Source organism: Eschrichtius robustus, chromosome 6 (genome assembly GCF_028021215.1).
Source record: "Eschrichtius robustus isolate mEscRob2 chromosome 6, mEscRob2.pri, whole genome shotgun sequence".
Lineage (NCBI taxonomy): Eukaryota > Metazoa > Chordata > Mammalia > Artiodactyla > Eschrichtiidae > Eschrichtius > Eschrichtius robustus.
Window position 1 is genome coordinate 58367473 of NC_090829.1, and position 14337 is coordinate 58381809.

General features: G+C 39.0%; 1 protein-coding gene across 1 annotated transcript in view; it reads left to right on the plus strand.

Annotated features, from left to right (window-relative positions):
- Nucleotides 1-11500: 11500 nt before the first annotated feature.
- Nucleotides 11501-14337, plus strand: part of KCNMB2 (potassium calcium-activated channel subfamily M regulatory beta subunit 2) — a 29809-nt gene continuing 26972 nt past the window's right edge. Inside the window, exon 1 of the mRNA XM_068545416.1 lies at nt 11501-11606. Within this exon, the coding sequence (XP_068401517.1) occupies nt 11551-11606 (56 nt within the window). The 5' untranslated portion in view covers nt 11501-11550. The remainder of the gene's footprint in view (nt 11607-14337) is intronic.

Here is a 14337-nt window from a genome sequence, read left to right on the forward strand (position 1 = left end):
AACAGAAGCGATATTGTAACAAGTTCAATAAAGACTTTAAAAATGGTCCACATCAAAAAAGCCCTTCAAAAATAAAAGAAAAATTTTTAAAGTTATGATCCAAAATTTTAAAAGTACAAAGCAGTACGTAGTGAAAAGTCCCCCACCGCAACACCCATCCCAGCTGCTCAATTCTCCTTCTCAGAATCAATGATCAATTCCTAGTATATTCTTCCATACATATTTTTATGCAACTACAAACAAATGTCTTACATTTTCCTTCTTTTAATTCAAATACTAACGTACTGTTCAAACTCTTATGCACCTAAAATAGAGCTTGGAAGCAAATCTTAAAATTAAACACACATAAAAAAACAATGAAATAACTCTATCTCAGATTGCTATCATATCAGTACAGAGAAAGAAGGAATTTCACTAACTTATGAACCCAGTATATTCTGACCCTATACCCTTAGGGAGACATGTTTTAAGGATAAAAAGAACTGTAAAGAAATCAATTTTACTTATTTACTTGTTGTTTGGTAGTGGTACAGTGTAGTTATTCAGAAACTATTTTGAGAATATTGTGGAATAGAGAAAAACAGACAAATTGATGTAATTGGGAATCATGGGTTCTCATGTGAGAGAGGGAGATACAGATATGAGAAAAGTGAGAAAGAAAACACTGTGCTGCTGGATTAAAATGATATTATGGACTGAACGTTTGTGTCTCCCCCCTCATTTATATGTTAAACCTCTAACATTCAATGTGATGGTATTTGGAGGTATCCACTCTTTTTTTTAGATTCTTTTCCCATATAGGCCATTCTAGAGTATTGAGTCGAGTTCCCTGTGCTATACAGTAGGTCCTTATTAGTTATCTGTTTTATATATAGTAGTGTGTACATGTCAATCCCAATATCCAAGTTTATCCCTCCCCCCTTACTCCCTGGTATAACCATAATTTTGTTTTCTACATCTGTGACTCTATTTCTGTTTTGAAAATAAGTTCATCTGTACCCTTTTTTTAGATTCCACATATAAGCGATATCATATGATATTTGTCTTTCAGAGTTCATGATTTCTTACCACTATTCCACTTGGCAATAAAAGATATAAATATATCAAAGGAATCTTTGTCCCCCTGGCAAAAACAAAGGGCTGGGCTACTCAATTTGAGGCTGAGAACACTGAGTTCTGGATGCTGGTTTCCTCCAGGAGTAGAATCTTACACATATCATCAGTAGCCAGTTCAGAGCACCTACTGGGAAAGACAGTGGACAAATTTGATTATAGTTCACCCAAGACCTCCACAGTTAGACGGAGTAGGACCTATGAACCATATTTTCTTGCCCCTCAAATATCTCCCTCACCAATCTGCCACAGCACGTAAAATTTCCACTATCACAGCTCCCCTTTGAGATAGAGTGGTGGTTTTAACAACCAGGTTAGAGAAGGAAGGGGTTGGGGCGGGGGGGTGGGGGTGGCGAGCGCAGCATAGAGAGTGGGAGAAATCATGTAGAAGAGCCTGTTGGAATCCTGACAACAAAACAAGCTTTCTACCCAAGACATCTGGCTCTATAGCCGTGCCTAGATCTATAGAAATCCTTTCCAAGGATCGTTAGGAGGCTCTCATTTTGCCTTTCCACTGGGTGCTTACTCTCTGTCTACTTTACTAGATTTCCCATGAGCATTACTGAATACTGCATTTAAGAAATGAGCAGAATGTAAAATAGAAAAAAATTACATCTAACCAGATACAAATTAGAAGTCAAGTAAGTCATGGGAACAGACCTTGATTACAATTTTCCAAAGCAGAACAAAATAAAAATTTTCAGATGAAAAGAATCTGAGAGTCATCTCTGTCAATTCTCTCATGTTACATATGAGGAACTGGAGGCCAGGAGGCAAAGGGCCCCAGTTACAGATGAGTCAGTGATTCCATGGCTTACTCTTTTCTCCACTCTTCTTGCCACAGAAAATTAAAGATCACATTTATGAGTGTCTATTGAATATATTTAACTGTGTGGACTTTTATACAGATTCTATTATTTTCTATATTTAATATATATTTAACTTATTCCCAAGAGGTAACAATAATAGCATATGCTTAATTCCTCCCATATTGTACTTTTCATACATTAACTCACATATATTAATGTCATATATATTCATATACTAACATAGATACATATATTAACTTGCATATGTTCATGTTATATATACAGTGTACTGATATAATATATATGACATTATTACATTATAGTATCACAAAGCATATATCACCACGTATATTAACTCAATCTTCACAAAAACTCCATGAAGGATATACTATAATTACAATTCTCACTTCCCAGAATAGAAAACAGGTGAAACAGTATTAGAAATTTGCCCAAGGCCACATAAATAATGAGCAAAACCTGAGTTGGGCCCCACCTGTCCATGTTCTTACTATCATGTTTTGCTTTCTTGCCCTTTTCTCGCACCTGCCATATTTTTCTACAAACTCTCATTTTCCCTCTCTAACTTTGACGTGGGGAAGAATGTGGTACTCAAAGAAGAAATAAGTGAATGTTGCCACCATCATTTAGCACTCATTATGTATTTGATATGGATTTTTGCACTTGGTTTGCCTAGCAACAAAATGTACAGGTTGAGACAGCATGGGAGGCTTTTTCTTTGTGTGTTTTTTAAATTTTTTTATTTTTTAAATTAATTTTTATTGGAGTATAGTTGATTTACAATGTTGTGTTAGTTTCTGCTGTATAGCAAAGTGAATCAATTATACATATACCTATATCCACTCTTTTTTAGATTCTATTCCCATATAGGCCATTACAGAGTATTCAATAGAGTTCCCTGTGCTATACAGTAGGTTCCTATTAGTATATATATATATATATATATATATAAATATATATATATATATATATATATATATATATGTCAATCCCAATCTCCCAACTTATCCCTCTCCCCCACTTTCCCCTTTGGTAACCATAAGTCTGTTTTCTACTTCTGTGACTCTATTTCTGTTTTGTAAATAGGTTCATTTGTACCATTTTTTTTAGATGAGAGCATGGGTTTTGGAGTTGCACAGGCTTGGGTTGAAATTCTGACTTCACCATTTAAGAGCTATGTGACCTCAGACAATTTACTTCCTTTTCTGAATATCAGTTTCCTCTCCTGGTAAATAGAGCTCTCATAAGGGTTACTGTCAGAATTAAATAAAGCAATGCATATAAATGCATTATTTATATAGGTCTAAAGAAATACTTCATACCTTTATGTTTATTATTAGCATTTTTAGTTCTTCTCTAGTAAAAACTCTTATTATAGTTTATCTCCCTTGATTTTCAACTGAAATGGAAGCAAGAATTGAACCACGTTCACCAAGAAGAGATAGATGGTTTCATCATAAATCTGTCATTTGTACCAATCTAGAAGGCACATGTGAGTTATGAGCAAGTCTTCTCACACCAGCTGTGTATGTGTGATGCCCAATAGAGTGAATGTTTAACAATTAAACTGGTTTTAAATATGTAGCATGAAGGGAATCAAACTGAACACCAGATGTGATTATCCACTTGAAAAGCTCATTAAGAAGCGAATTATGGAATAGTGGACTAATTAAGACCACGTAGAAATGTGTTTTCCATTTCTGCACAGAACTTTTAAAACAATGAATCAAACAGAAGGGCCATTGGTATGGCCAATTTGGAAAAAAAAATTTTTTTCTCCTACTTCCTCCAAATGGAAAACACTAACATTTGCTGAGTGTCTACTCAATGCCATACATTATTTTAAATCATCAGTATAGCAGTTCTTTACGATATCTGTTATGACTTCGATTTTCTTTTTTTTTTTTTTAATAAATTTATTTATTTATTTTTGGCTGCATTGGGTCTTTGTTGCTGCACGCAGGCTTTCTCTAGTTGCTGCGAGCGGAGGGGCTACTCTTCGTTGCGGTGCATGGGCTTCTTATGGCGGTGGCTTCTCTTGTTGCAGAGCACAGGCTCTAGGTGCACGACCTTCAGTAGTTGTGGCTCGCGGGCTCCAGAGCGCAGGCTCAGTAGTTGTGGCACATGGGCTTTGTTGCTCCGCGGCAAGTGGGATCTTCCTGGACCAGAGCTTGAGCCCATGTCCCCTGCATTGGCAGGCGGATTCTCAACCACTGAGCCACCAGGGAAATCCCACTACTTAGATTTTCTTGATGAGAAACATGAGGCTCAGGGAAGTTTAACAGTGTATTTTGGTTATGTAATTAGTATATTGTGGAGCTGGAGTAATTATGAAGGGATTTCAACCTCAAACTAATTTGAATTTCTTTCAGTTAAGCCCTGAGATCATCATTTCTGATAGCTGTTATGACTGTAGCTGTGATGCAAAATTTACTTCATCTCATGCACATGCATAACAACCTTATATTAAAGCCCCCCCCCATCCACACTTGTCTGACCAGTCTGTCTCCTGGTCCAGATAGACCCTAAGCTCCGTAAGAGAAGGGTCATGCAGTTGTGTTCATCAATATATCCCAACACCCAGGCTCAGTGCCTGCCACATAGTTAAATCTTCAATAAGTACTTGTTGAATGAAGAAATGAATGCTGATTTAACTAAAAGAATAGAGTTCAGCTCCACAGTCATCCTTGCACAGGTGGCAACACTGCAGGAGGGTGTGGGTGTGCGTGGGAGGAAGGAGTGTTTTGTCTGCAGTTATGCAATTACTCAGTGACAGAATGGAATATTAGAAACCCAGAGCCTCCAAACAGCTGAGTTCAATGAGCCAAGTTACTAGCAGGCTAAAGGACAGGTACATTATTTAACTTGAGTTGTGTCCTCCTGAAGCAGAAATCAAGCACATCACAATTACATGAACAACAGTTGGCCCACACATGTCACAGAAGTCCTGGTGCCTCCCACACCCGTCGCCAGCCACAGGAGTCCATACGTGGTCAACCCAGCTATTAAAAAGCAGTCTGAGGACAGGAATAAAGACGCAGACGCGGAGAATGGACTTGAGGACACGGGGAGGGGGAAGGGTAAGCTGGGACAAAGTGAGAGAGTGGCATGGACATATATACACTACCAAATGTAAAATAGATACCTAGTGGGAAGCAGCTGCATCGCATGGCACAGGGAGATCAGCTCAGTGCTTTGTGACCACCTAGAGGGGTGGGATAGGGAGGGTGGGAGGGAGACGCAAGAGGGAGGGAATATGGGGATATATGTACACCTATAGCTGATTCACTTTGCTATACAGCAGAAACTAACACACCATTGTAAAGCAATTATACTCCAATAATGATGTAAAAAAAAAAGTAAAATAAAAAAAATAGAAAGCAGCCTGCACTAAAACTTCAGAGAATCATTCTTATTTGATTCTTCTCAAAGAGGCTATAATGTTCAGGGATACACTTCTTTACTTCTACAGGTGAAGAGCAAAGGGAACTATTCATTCTGTCTTCCAGGCATCAAATGGGGGAGAAAGGTATTACATTCCTGTTACGGCATTATCAAGAGACTATTCAGTAGCACGTGCTATTCCTCCAAATGATATCATTTAAGCGGTGGACAGAGAAACAGGAACCCAACAAAGAAATGGAATGAGCAGCTCAGGAGTGAGAAAGAGAACCAAGAGAGCATTGTTCTGTAAGTCAAGGTGGTAAAAGCAATTTTTGAAGAAGGAAACAACCAAAAATATCAAATTCTGCAAGCTGAGAGGCTAAATAAGGTGTGGAAAGACAAGAAGCTATTGGACATACCCACTGGGAAGTTGTAGCACCCTGAGAAAGAGCAGTTGTGGTATAGCGCAAATGTCGTTCATTATTCTGACTCTTCCACGAACTATCTTAGAAGCAGAAATGGGTGGCTTGGTGCCTGCACACAGAACACACTTATAAATGCTGTCAAACGGACACCCGAATGACTTAATTAAAACAAAGTATAGTGGTTCACTGTGGAAGAAAACATCCCAAAGATATTTAAAACTGCTCTTAAGAAGTACCAATGTTTTCTAAATTCAATACCTAGGTCTAAAATTATCACCTTACTTTTGGCTTCTCCCTCCAAAGGCCCTGGAGCCGAAACAACTCAATTCCTAGGGAGAACATATAATTTGCCGTCTGCAAATGATAAAGTCTCACGCATTAGAAGCATTCCTAAATTTCTGTGCTTTGAGTGGCCTTTTAAGTTGTTGCTGTGATGTCATTAGTGTTACAATTTTACACAAGATTAGACATGTAATTAGGTGTTAAATAGTTCCACTGGCTCCTGCTTGCTGTTTAATAAAGCAGAGTGCATTAAGAGTATCCCATATGCGCAGCTCAAGGCCACTGACACCAGAAAGCCGCATCTACTTTGCTCTTTCCCTGCCTCGTATGCCACTTGTCCTTGCAGCTGTCACCTCGAAGCCTCAGCACCGATAGGAAATGAGAAGCCACTGCACACAGTAGCACTCATAGAACTGTTACTCTCCAGCTGGAGCTTCTGGAAGCAGGGGGAGTCTCCATAAAGAACTCAAATGAAACCAGAACCTGAGAGTTTGTAGCAGTGTTTCCCACCTTGGCTGCACATCAGAGTCACCTGGGAAGCTTTTTTTTTTTTTTTTTTTTAAAGAAGGGAGTCATTATTTTTTAAAGTATTTGTTTATTTATTTTTTTATGGCTGTGTTGGGTCTTCGTTTCTGTGCGAGGGCTTTCTCTAGGTGCAGCAAGCGGGGGCCACTCTTCATCGCGGTGCGCGGGCCTCTCACTATCGCGGCCTCTCCTGTTGCGGAGCACAGGCTCCAGACGCGCAGGCTCAGTAGTTGTGGCTCACGGGCCCAGTTGCTCCGCGGCATGTGGGATCTTCCCGGACCAGGGCTCGAACCCGTGTCCTCTGCATTGGCAGGCGGATTCTCAACCACTGCGCCACCAGGGAAGCCCTGGGAAGCTTTTTTAAAAATTCCAATGCCAGGGACACACCCCCAGAGATTCTCACAGGTCTGGCTTGAGATCTAGGCCCCAGGATTTTTTTTAATTCTGCCTGATGATTATACTGTTCGGCCAGTGTGCAGAGTCACCGCATTTATGCTCCTCTTGCTCGGGATGGGTATCAAGGTGAATGAGGAAGTATTTCAGATGTCGTTATCTCAATATCTCAGAAAACTGTTTTCTCTCTGCCACTGACCCATAAGAAAAAAAATCAATAGTCTCAATGTACAAGTACAAAGCACCTTAACTGGATTTTTTTTTTTTTTACAAAAATATAAAATCCAATTCATTTGCTCTTAAAATTATTAACAAGGGGAAAAGAAGTAAACTAATGTTTAGCATGTGCCTTGATTTACCTTAGGTACTTTTGCATCTATTAACCCATTAATCTTCCAAGCAACCCAGAAAGGCAAGTATTATTATTCCCATTTTCACAGCTGGGGAAACTAAGACACAAAGATGTTAAACTGACTTGTCCAAAGTCACACAGTTGGTAGGTGGTGAGGCCAAGAGGCAAACAAAGAGTCCCCGTCTGACTCTCCTGCTCATATTCTCATTAGATCATGCTGCCCTTTCTAAAGAAAACCTTACTGAGTGATAATTCAGCAAGCAACAGAAACTTTCTGTCCAAGTCAATAAAAGAGACAGAGGGAGCAGGAAAATCAGGAGAAGGAAAGAGAGGAGGTGGAGAGCGGGAAGAAGGAACGGCATCCCGAACTAAGGAAAGGATCTGGAAGGAGAGGGTGGCTGCAGCCAGCAGCAGTGAGCCACAACACAGGAGGCCGACGTCAGTACCCATGGTCTTGTTACCAAGCAAGGGCTCGTGGCCCAAAGCCCATAAAAGCCAACACAATGGCAGCAGCTTTTGAGAAAAGAAAGAGCTTCACTGTGAGGTTGACCAACAAGAAGACAGGAAGCAAGGCTCTCAAATCTGTCTCCCAGATCCAGGGATCAAGGTGAAATTTAAAGGGTTAGAGGAATTTCAGATTTGGAAGCTGACTGACAAGTCTCGAATCAGTCCATATAAACTACTGGTGCTGCTGGAAGACAGATTTTTCTTATTGAAGGACTTCTCGCTTCATAAAGGTCTCTGGTGGCAAATGTCTGTTCTTTGAGTTCCACAGACTGAAGATTTTTGGTCCAGGGTCATCCTGGAGACATGAGTTCCTGTCTTGCACACGCAGTGCTGTCTCTGTAAAGTAACTCCAGGTCTGATTAATCAACAACATGTTTTAGGGAAACAAAACTAGTTTAAGCTGGTCAATGTTTTATGTATGCACTGTTTCAGTCATGCTTTCCAATAATAGACACTTATATGGTCAAGGCAGGCAGCAAACACAACCAGTGTGTCACTGTGTATCCCGCATTGCGCTAAAAGATGCATAAGACACAGCGCTGCCCTGGAATGCATTGCTCTAACAGAGGTAAGTACCAAGAATTGGAAGCAGAGCTGAGGAAGCTGTTTGTGTGGGTCAGAAAAGGCTTCACAGAAGAGATGACATTCTGAGATGGCCTTGGAAACAGAGGTACGCACTCACCTGGCAGGAAAGGCAGGCAGAGAGAACGTGTGAACTGAGTCAGGGAGGTAGAAGCCCACCGAGGTGTGTGCCTGAGAAATGGAAAGGGGCCCTTTATCAACTCCTGAGGCAAAGACATTGTTACATTCTCCCTGACTCCTGCTTTCACTCAAGGCCGAGATTATGTCTTTTAGGACATCTAGTTTTCAAACTATACTCATCTGCAATCATATAGTCATGGCTCAGCCAGGTTCACCCCAGTTCCTAGGTCATTTAATGATGGAGTTAGATCCAGGTCTCCTCCCCTTGCCCTCGGCCCTGGGCATCCACTAACATGGATCTCTTTTTCATGCTAAGATTCCAAATTACAAAATTTTATAAAGTGCTTTCTTTGTCTCTATATCACTTTTCTAATCACAATTCAAATGAGATGCTCCTTGTCTTATAAAGTGAGCAGAGTTGAGGTGATTACTTGAGGAGCTCAGGAGGGCTGCATTTGAGCTGAGGGAACCGCCAAACCAGCTCCCGTTAACATATTCTCGGTGTTTCTCTGAAGCCTGGAACTTTTTTCAACCTCCACAGAACCTTTATAGTTTTATCCTTAAAGCAGCTACTCCTTTCAATTTTAATTAACAACAAACTTAGCAGGTTTTAAATAATGGTTTGTCTCTGTGAAAGAAAACTGGGGTGGAAAAACTCCAAATACACTTCTTAGGATAAGCTGAGGAGTCATTAAGTCCTTTCCAACAAATTTTAGACAGTTAATTAGAATAAGTATACCCTTCATCTCTTCCTTTCTGTATCATCTTCAAACAACAGAGCAAGGGTGCAATGCTGAAATAATGACACACAGTCTGAAGAGTATCCTAAGTATATTAAAATCACTGCAATCCCTTTCACTTTGAATGATTTCAAAGCATTTATAATATGGACTGTGTGTCTATTAAATGCTGGCTAATAACCAGTAACAGGACGGGAGCTCAGTAATTTATTGCTTTCCCTGAACTGAACGTGTGACACTTTTCTTTGTCTGCTCCAACCCAATCCTTGAGGAGTGACTAAAGTGATCAGAAGATGCCACCAGAGTCAATGTTGAAATAGCTTCCTGAAAGTTTAAGCCAATCCTCATTCTTATGAGGTAGTTCATCCAGCTTACATTAAAATCATTCTTATTTCCTGAAAACTGACTAGTTTTAACAACAAATTTAATTCCTATTCTATTTTATGTGTTTTAAAGATATTCAAAAGGAAACCTAAATAACTTTAAATATCCCACATCCAAGTCATTTAAAGAGCTAGCAGATTCAACTTCTAAATCTTTCTGAAAATGTCTAGGGCATCCATTCAGGTGTATCTTTTCATTCCGGTCATTCATCCTGGGAGACCAAGGTGGAAGTCTGACTTCTTACATCTATACTGGTTGTCAAACCCCAGCCATCTCCCATGGCCTCTGTTCCTTCTATCTCTGGTGCTGACCCAAGGGTTACAGAAGGAGATCTATTTCCAGACCTATTTCCAGAAAGTCAGTAGACAGTGATTTAAAATACGCTTCCATTGATTTTTCAATTTACTGAGTCACAAAATTTTGGAGCTGAGAGGGATTTCAGATGTCATCAATTTCAAACTTTCCATGTTACAGATTAAAAACAACTAAGCCCTAGAAAAGATAAGTGACTTTCTCAAGGCCACACAGCTAGTTAGTTTAAAAAAAAAAAAAATGGGGCCAATAACCAACTACTGACTCTGAGTACATGCTCTGAGCCCTAGCTGCTTAGTGTTTCCTGCAGACCAGCAATATCAGCATCACTGAGAGCTTGTTAGAAATGCAGAATCTTGGGCCCCCTCCCCGGACTCACTGAATCAGAATCTGCATGATCACAAGATCCCCAGGTAATTCGTATGCACATTGAGAATCACTGGGCTAGACCGTAATGTGTCTTTCCCCAGAAAGCATGAGGATTGGAGACAAGTAGACGTGGGTCCACCTTTTCTAAATCTCCTAGAAGCATCATTTTTAATCTAAAAATAATAGCATTATCTACCTTGCAGGGTTTTCATAATATGAGCATAACATAGATATAGGCATATACATTTCATGATATATACATAGATAATATATGCAAACTGTCTGGCATGTAGTATCTAATACAGTATATAGTAGTTAATATTATTTCCAATCTCATGCTTACCATTAATACTGTGCTCAACCAAAAGGAAAGCCACGAGTGACTATGCATCCATGAAGGAATCACCTTTCTTCCTTCCTTTGTTCTATTTGTTAAATATCATTTTAACTTTTATATGTAATTAAGATTTCTATGATATTTCGTATTTATAACTTCAAGATGACAGAACTAATCCCCAAGCCAAGTCATGACCGAAAGAATACAACAGTCCTCTAGTATCTTGACTCTGGATCCTATAAACCTGGCCATTAGGAACCAGAGAATACTGCTGCCGCTGCTGCCATGATTTTCTCCGAGACTCAACTGCCAAGGGATGAACCTACAGATTTGGCAACAATTGAACACATTTAAAAGATGATCTCTCGTCAGTAAGATGTCACATCTGTCAGCATCAAGGAAAACAGTTTGAAGAGGAACAGAGAAATAGAACAAAAATAGAACCAAACCTGAACCAAAATTTTGGAAAAATACAGAATAATAAACTGTACCAAATTATATTTTTGGAGGAGACATCTTAGAGGGAATATGGTAATAACATCAATTAGAAAACTGTGTTTCCCTAAGGCAGTGGCTCTTAATCCTAGCAGTGCATTAGAAACAACTGGGAGGCTTTAAAAAAATTTGAATGCACATTTCTGAGGGAGGGACCCAGGCTTCAGTGATTTTTAAAAGATTCCCAGTTGATTTTAATGTGCAGCCAGGGTTGAGAACAACTGCCCTACAGCAACAGAAACCTGGTCTTATTTAACATGAGTTACTGGTTGCTACTGATACACAGTTCCCCAAACCTTAAGTACTGGATTTAACTTCAGTGTGTACCTCTTCTAGGTCTTTTCGCCATTCTTCCAGGACTTCCACCATAAGGAAAGGAGCCCCTGGACCAACATCCTCTAAGATGTTTATATGGACCAGTGGCCGGACCTCTTCATCTTACAGACATGATGAGAAAAGGTAAATCACTGGGACTCTGGAGGCTTTTCAGAATCATTTAACCTGAATACCCAGAGAGTATGCCAAAGAGAAAGCATTAGGCAACTGAGCTTTATATTTTGCAAGTGTTAATGTGGGATGGGCTCTACATTGAGGGAATAGGGTTTTAGACACTTTGGCTGTCCTCCTCCTTGCATTCTCCTTGCTCACTCCTACCACGTAGCTTTACAAAGGCTGTTCCCTGTCAGAAATGCCCTTTACACATGCACATATACACACACTGGTCACTTAGCTAACTCCACCTCTGCCTTCAGATATCCATCCAATCAGAACCTCCCACTATCCTCTTGACCAGCACAGAATTTGTGTTTTACTCTCCCCTGAATTTTCACCTCCTACCACCATACCTGGCACACAGTAAGTGCTCAATAAATGCTGAACTGAAACAATGAAAATTGCATTTCAAGGCAGTGGACATATGGAAGGGAAGGAAAGCAAAAACTAAGAAAGAATGAAAAAAGGATAGACAAGTCCATGGAGCCGTCAAACTCCTTGGAAGAATAGCCTGGGGTCAGGGAGAAATGGGGGAATAAGAAAAAAAATTAAAGGGCAAAAGCAGTGATAATGAAAGACAAAATGACAATTACGCAGCTCAACCCAGCCCTCCAACTTGGGAGTAAATACATTCATAAAATTCTCTGGCCATTTTTAACATTTGGTTTCTCTTTCTTTTTTTCTTCTGCATCTCTCTCTTTCTTAGTGACCTGGTACTATTATTTGGGTTTGATGAAGCTAAATTTTAAACACAACTGCGTACACCAACATATTGCAGCTTAGGCAAGGCTCACCTGCCTGCAGAATCTGACAAAAATCAGGATTGATAAATGGTGTTGGGCACAAGAAGAAGGACCTGAGGGAGGTTTACTTGAGTGTAAATTTTACAGCTGGTACTTCTATTTTTCCTTTTAAAAATCTGTATTTCCCTACAGATAAAATCCTTTAAAAATTCTGAAGGCAAAATTGTTCTTCACAATAATTACATGTTACAGCAAAAATTTGGAAGCAACTTTAACATTCACAATAGAAAATCTGTTAAATAAATCATGGACTGTAATATACCACTTAGCAGTTAAAAATGTTTTGGCATAATATTAACTGACAAATCAAGTTGGAAAAGTGCATACATACTATAATTGCAGCCACAAAAAAATATATACATAGGAAAAGGCGTGGAAGGAAAAGTATGCTTCTTACTCCTGCATTTTCCAAATGCTTTGTAATATGTTATATTATCTTAACTATGGAAAAAATAATGATATGATGTTTAAGTAAAATTACAGCTCAGAAGGCAACTAGTGTTTGAACAAAGTCTTGGTACTCATCATGACACAAGCAGATCAACTGAAAATTTACTGTCTTTGTTCATCTCTAGGTTTTCACATGCTTTTTCTCAATGCTTAATCAAGTTACTTTTCATTTGCTTTCAAGCAACTAAGTTGAATCATCTTTCAGCAAGAGCTTTACTATAAGACTGAAATTTTGTGTCATTTTTAAATTCCATATTTTGTATGAAATTTCCTCATTTCTTTAAAAAAAAAAAAAGGTCACTACCATTGATGGTGCAGAAAGGCAGAGATTTTGTTGCCCTACAGGAATAGTGTGACTGTCAATGGCCAGTCCTCCTTAGATTTTGAAGGTTTCATCAGAGCAGGTGAAGCATGATGTATTTGTTTCAACTTCTATTTATTCTCAATGAGTAATTTAATTAAATACATTTTTCTATATATATAAATTTTTTACATACAAAAGGATTAACATTTAAGAAGCAATTACTCTGCACTGCATGTTTTCATAAACTGTTCTCTTCTAATTTGTAAGATAAGGATTATTATGCCCATTTTACAGTTGGGAAAGCTGAGGCTTAGAGAGTTTAAGTAACTTCCAAGGGTGCAACAACTAGCCACTGATTGAATCAAGATTTAAACCCAAGGTTGTACTCTCTCCCCCGCACCCCATGGCTTACATAGGCCCTTGTCAAACGTGAGATATTTGGAGCAGCAGTGAACAACCAAGCCCACAGGGGGAAACTATGATAAAACAGAGCTGAAAATTGTATATCACAGGAGATAATAAATATGTGAATACGATATATTGGCAATATTTGTGGCATTAAAAGGAACAAATAATTAGCTTCATATCCTACACCAGTAAGACTCTATAAAACTCTTAAATTACTACTTTCATGTTTTTATTTTCAAAGCATGATTTCAGCAACTATGGGGTTTAAAATAATTAAAATATTGACTCTAAGTAAATCATTTTCAGCAAGTTTTATTTATGGGATGGGGATGCCAAGGCTTATGAAATCAATCTGCATGACTTTGGCCTACAAAGTCAAAGACAAATGGAAAAACAGGCAAAGAATACAGCAATAGAATCTGACACTAAGCCAGTATCCTTAGTTTGATGTTGGTTCATTTGCCTGTACCTCTTTCTTAACCACATCTCTGTCTTCACCGCCTAATTCACAGACTCTTGTAGAACAAGGCTCAGATTTTAAAACTGACTTTAAATATCAGCTATTGCTCTGCTTAACACTCTTGGTGGCAGTAATCATGGCGATAAGGAAAGTAATGATGGTTGATAATAAATCTAGATAATTAAGGTCCTCAAGTTAATTATTTGCAAATAAATTAACTAGGTTGTCTGGAAGCACTGCCCAGAACTGCTGGTAATTGTTCCACCCTCAGTT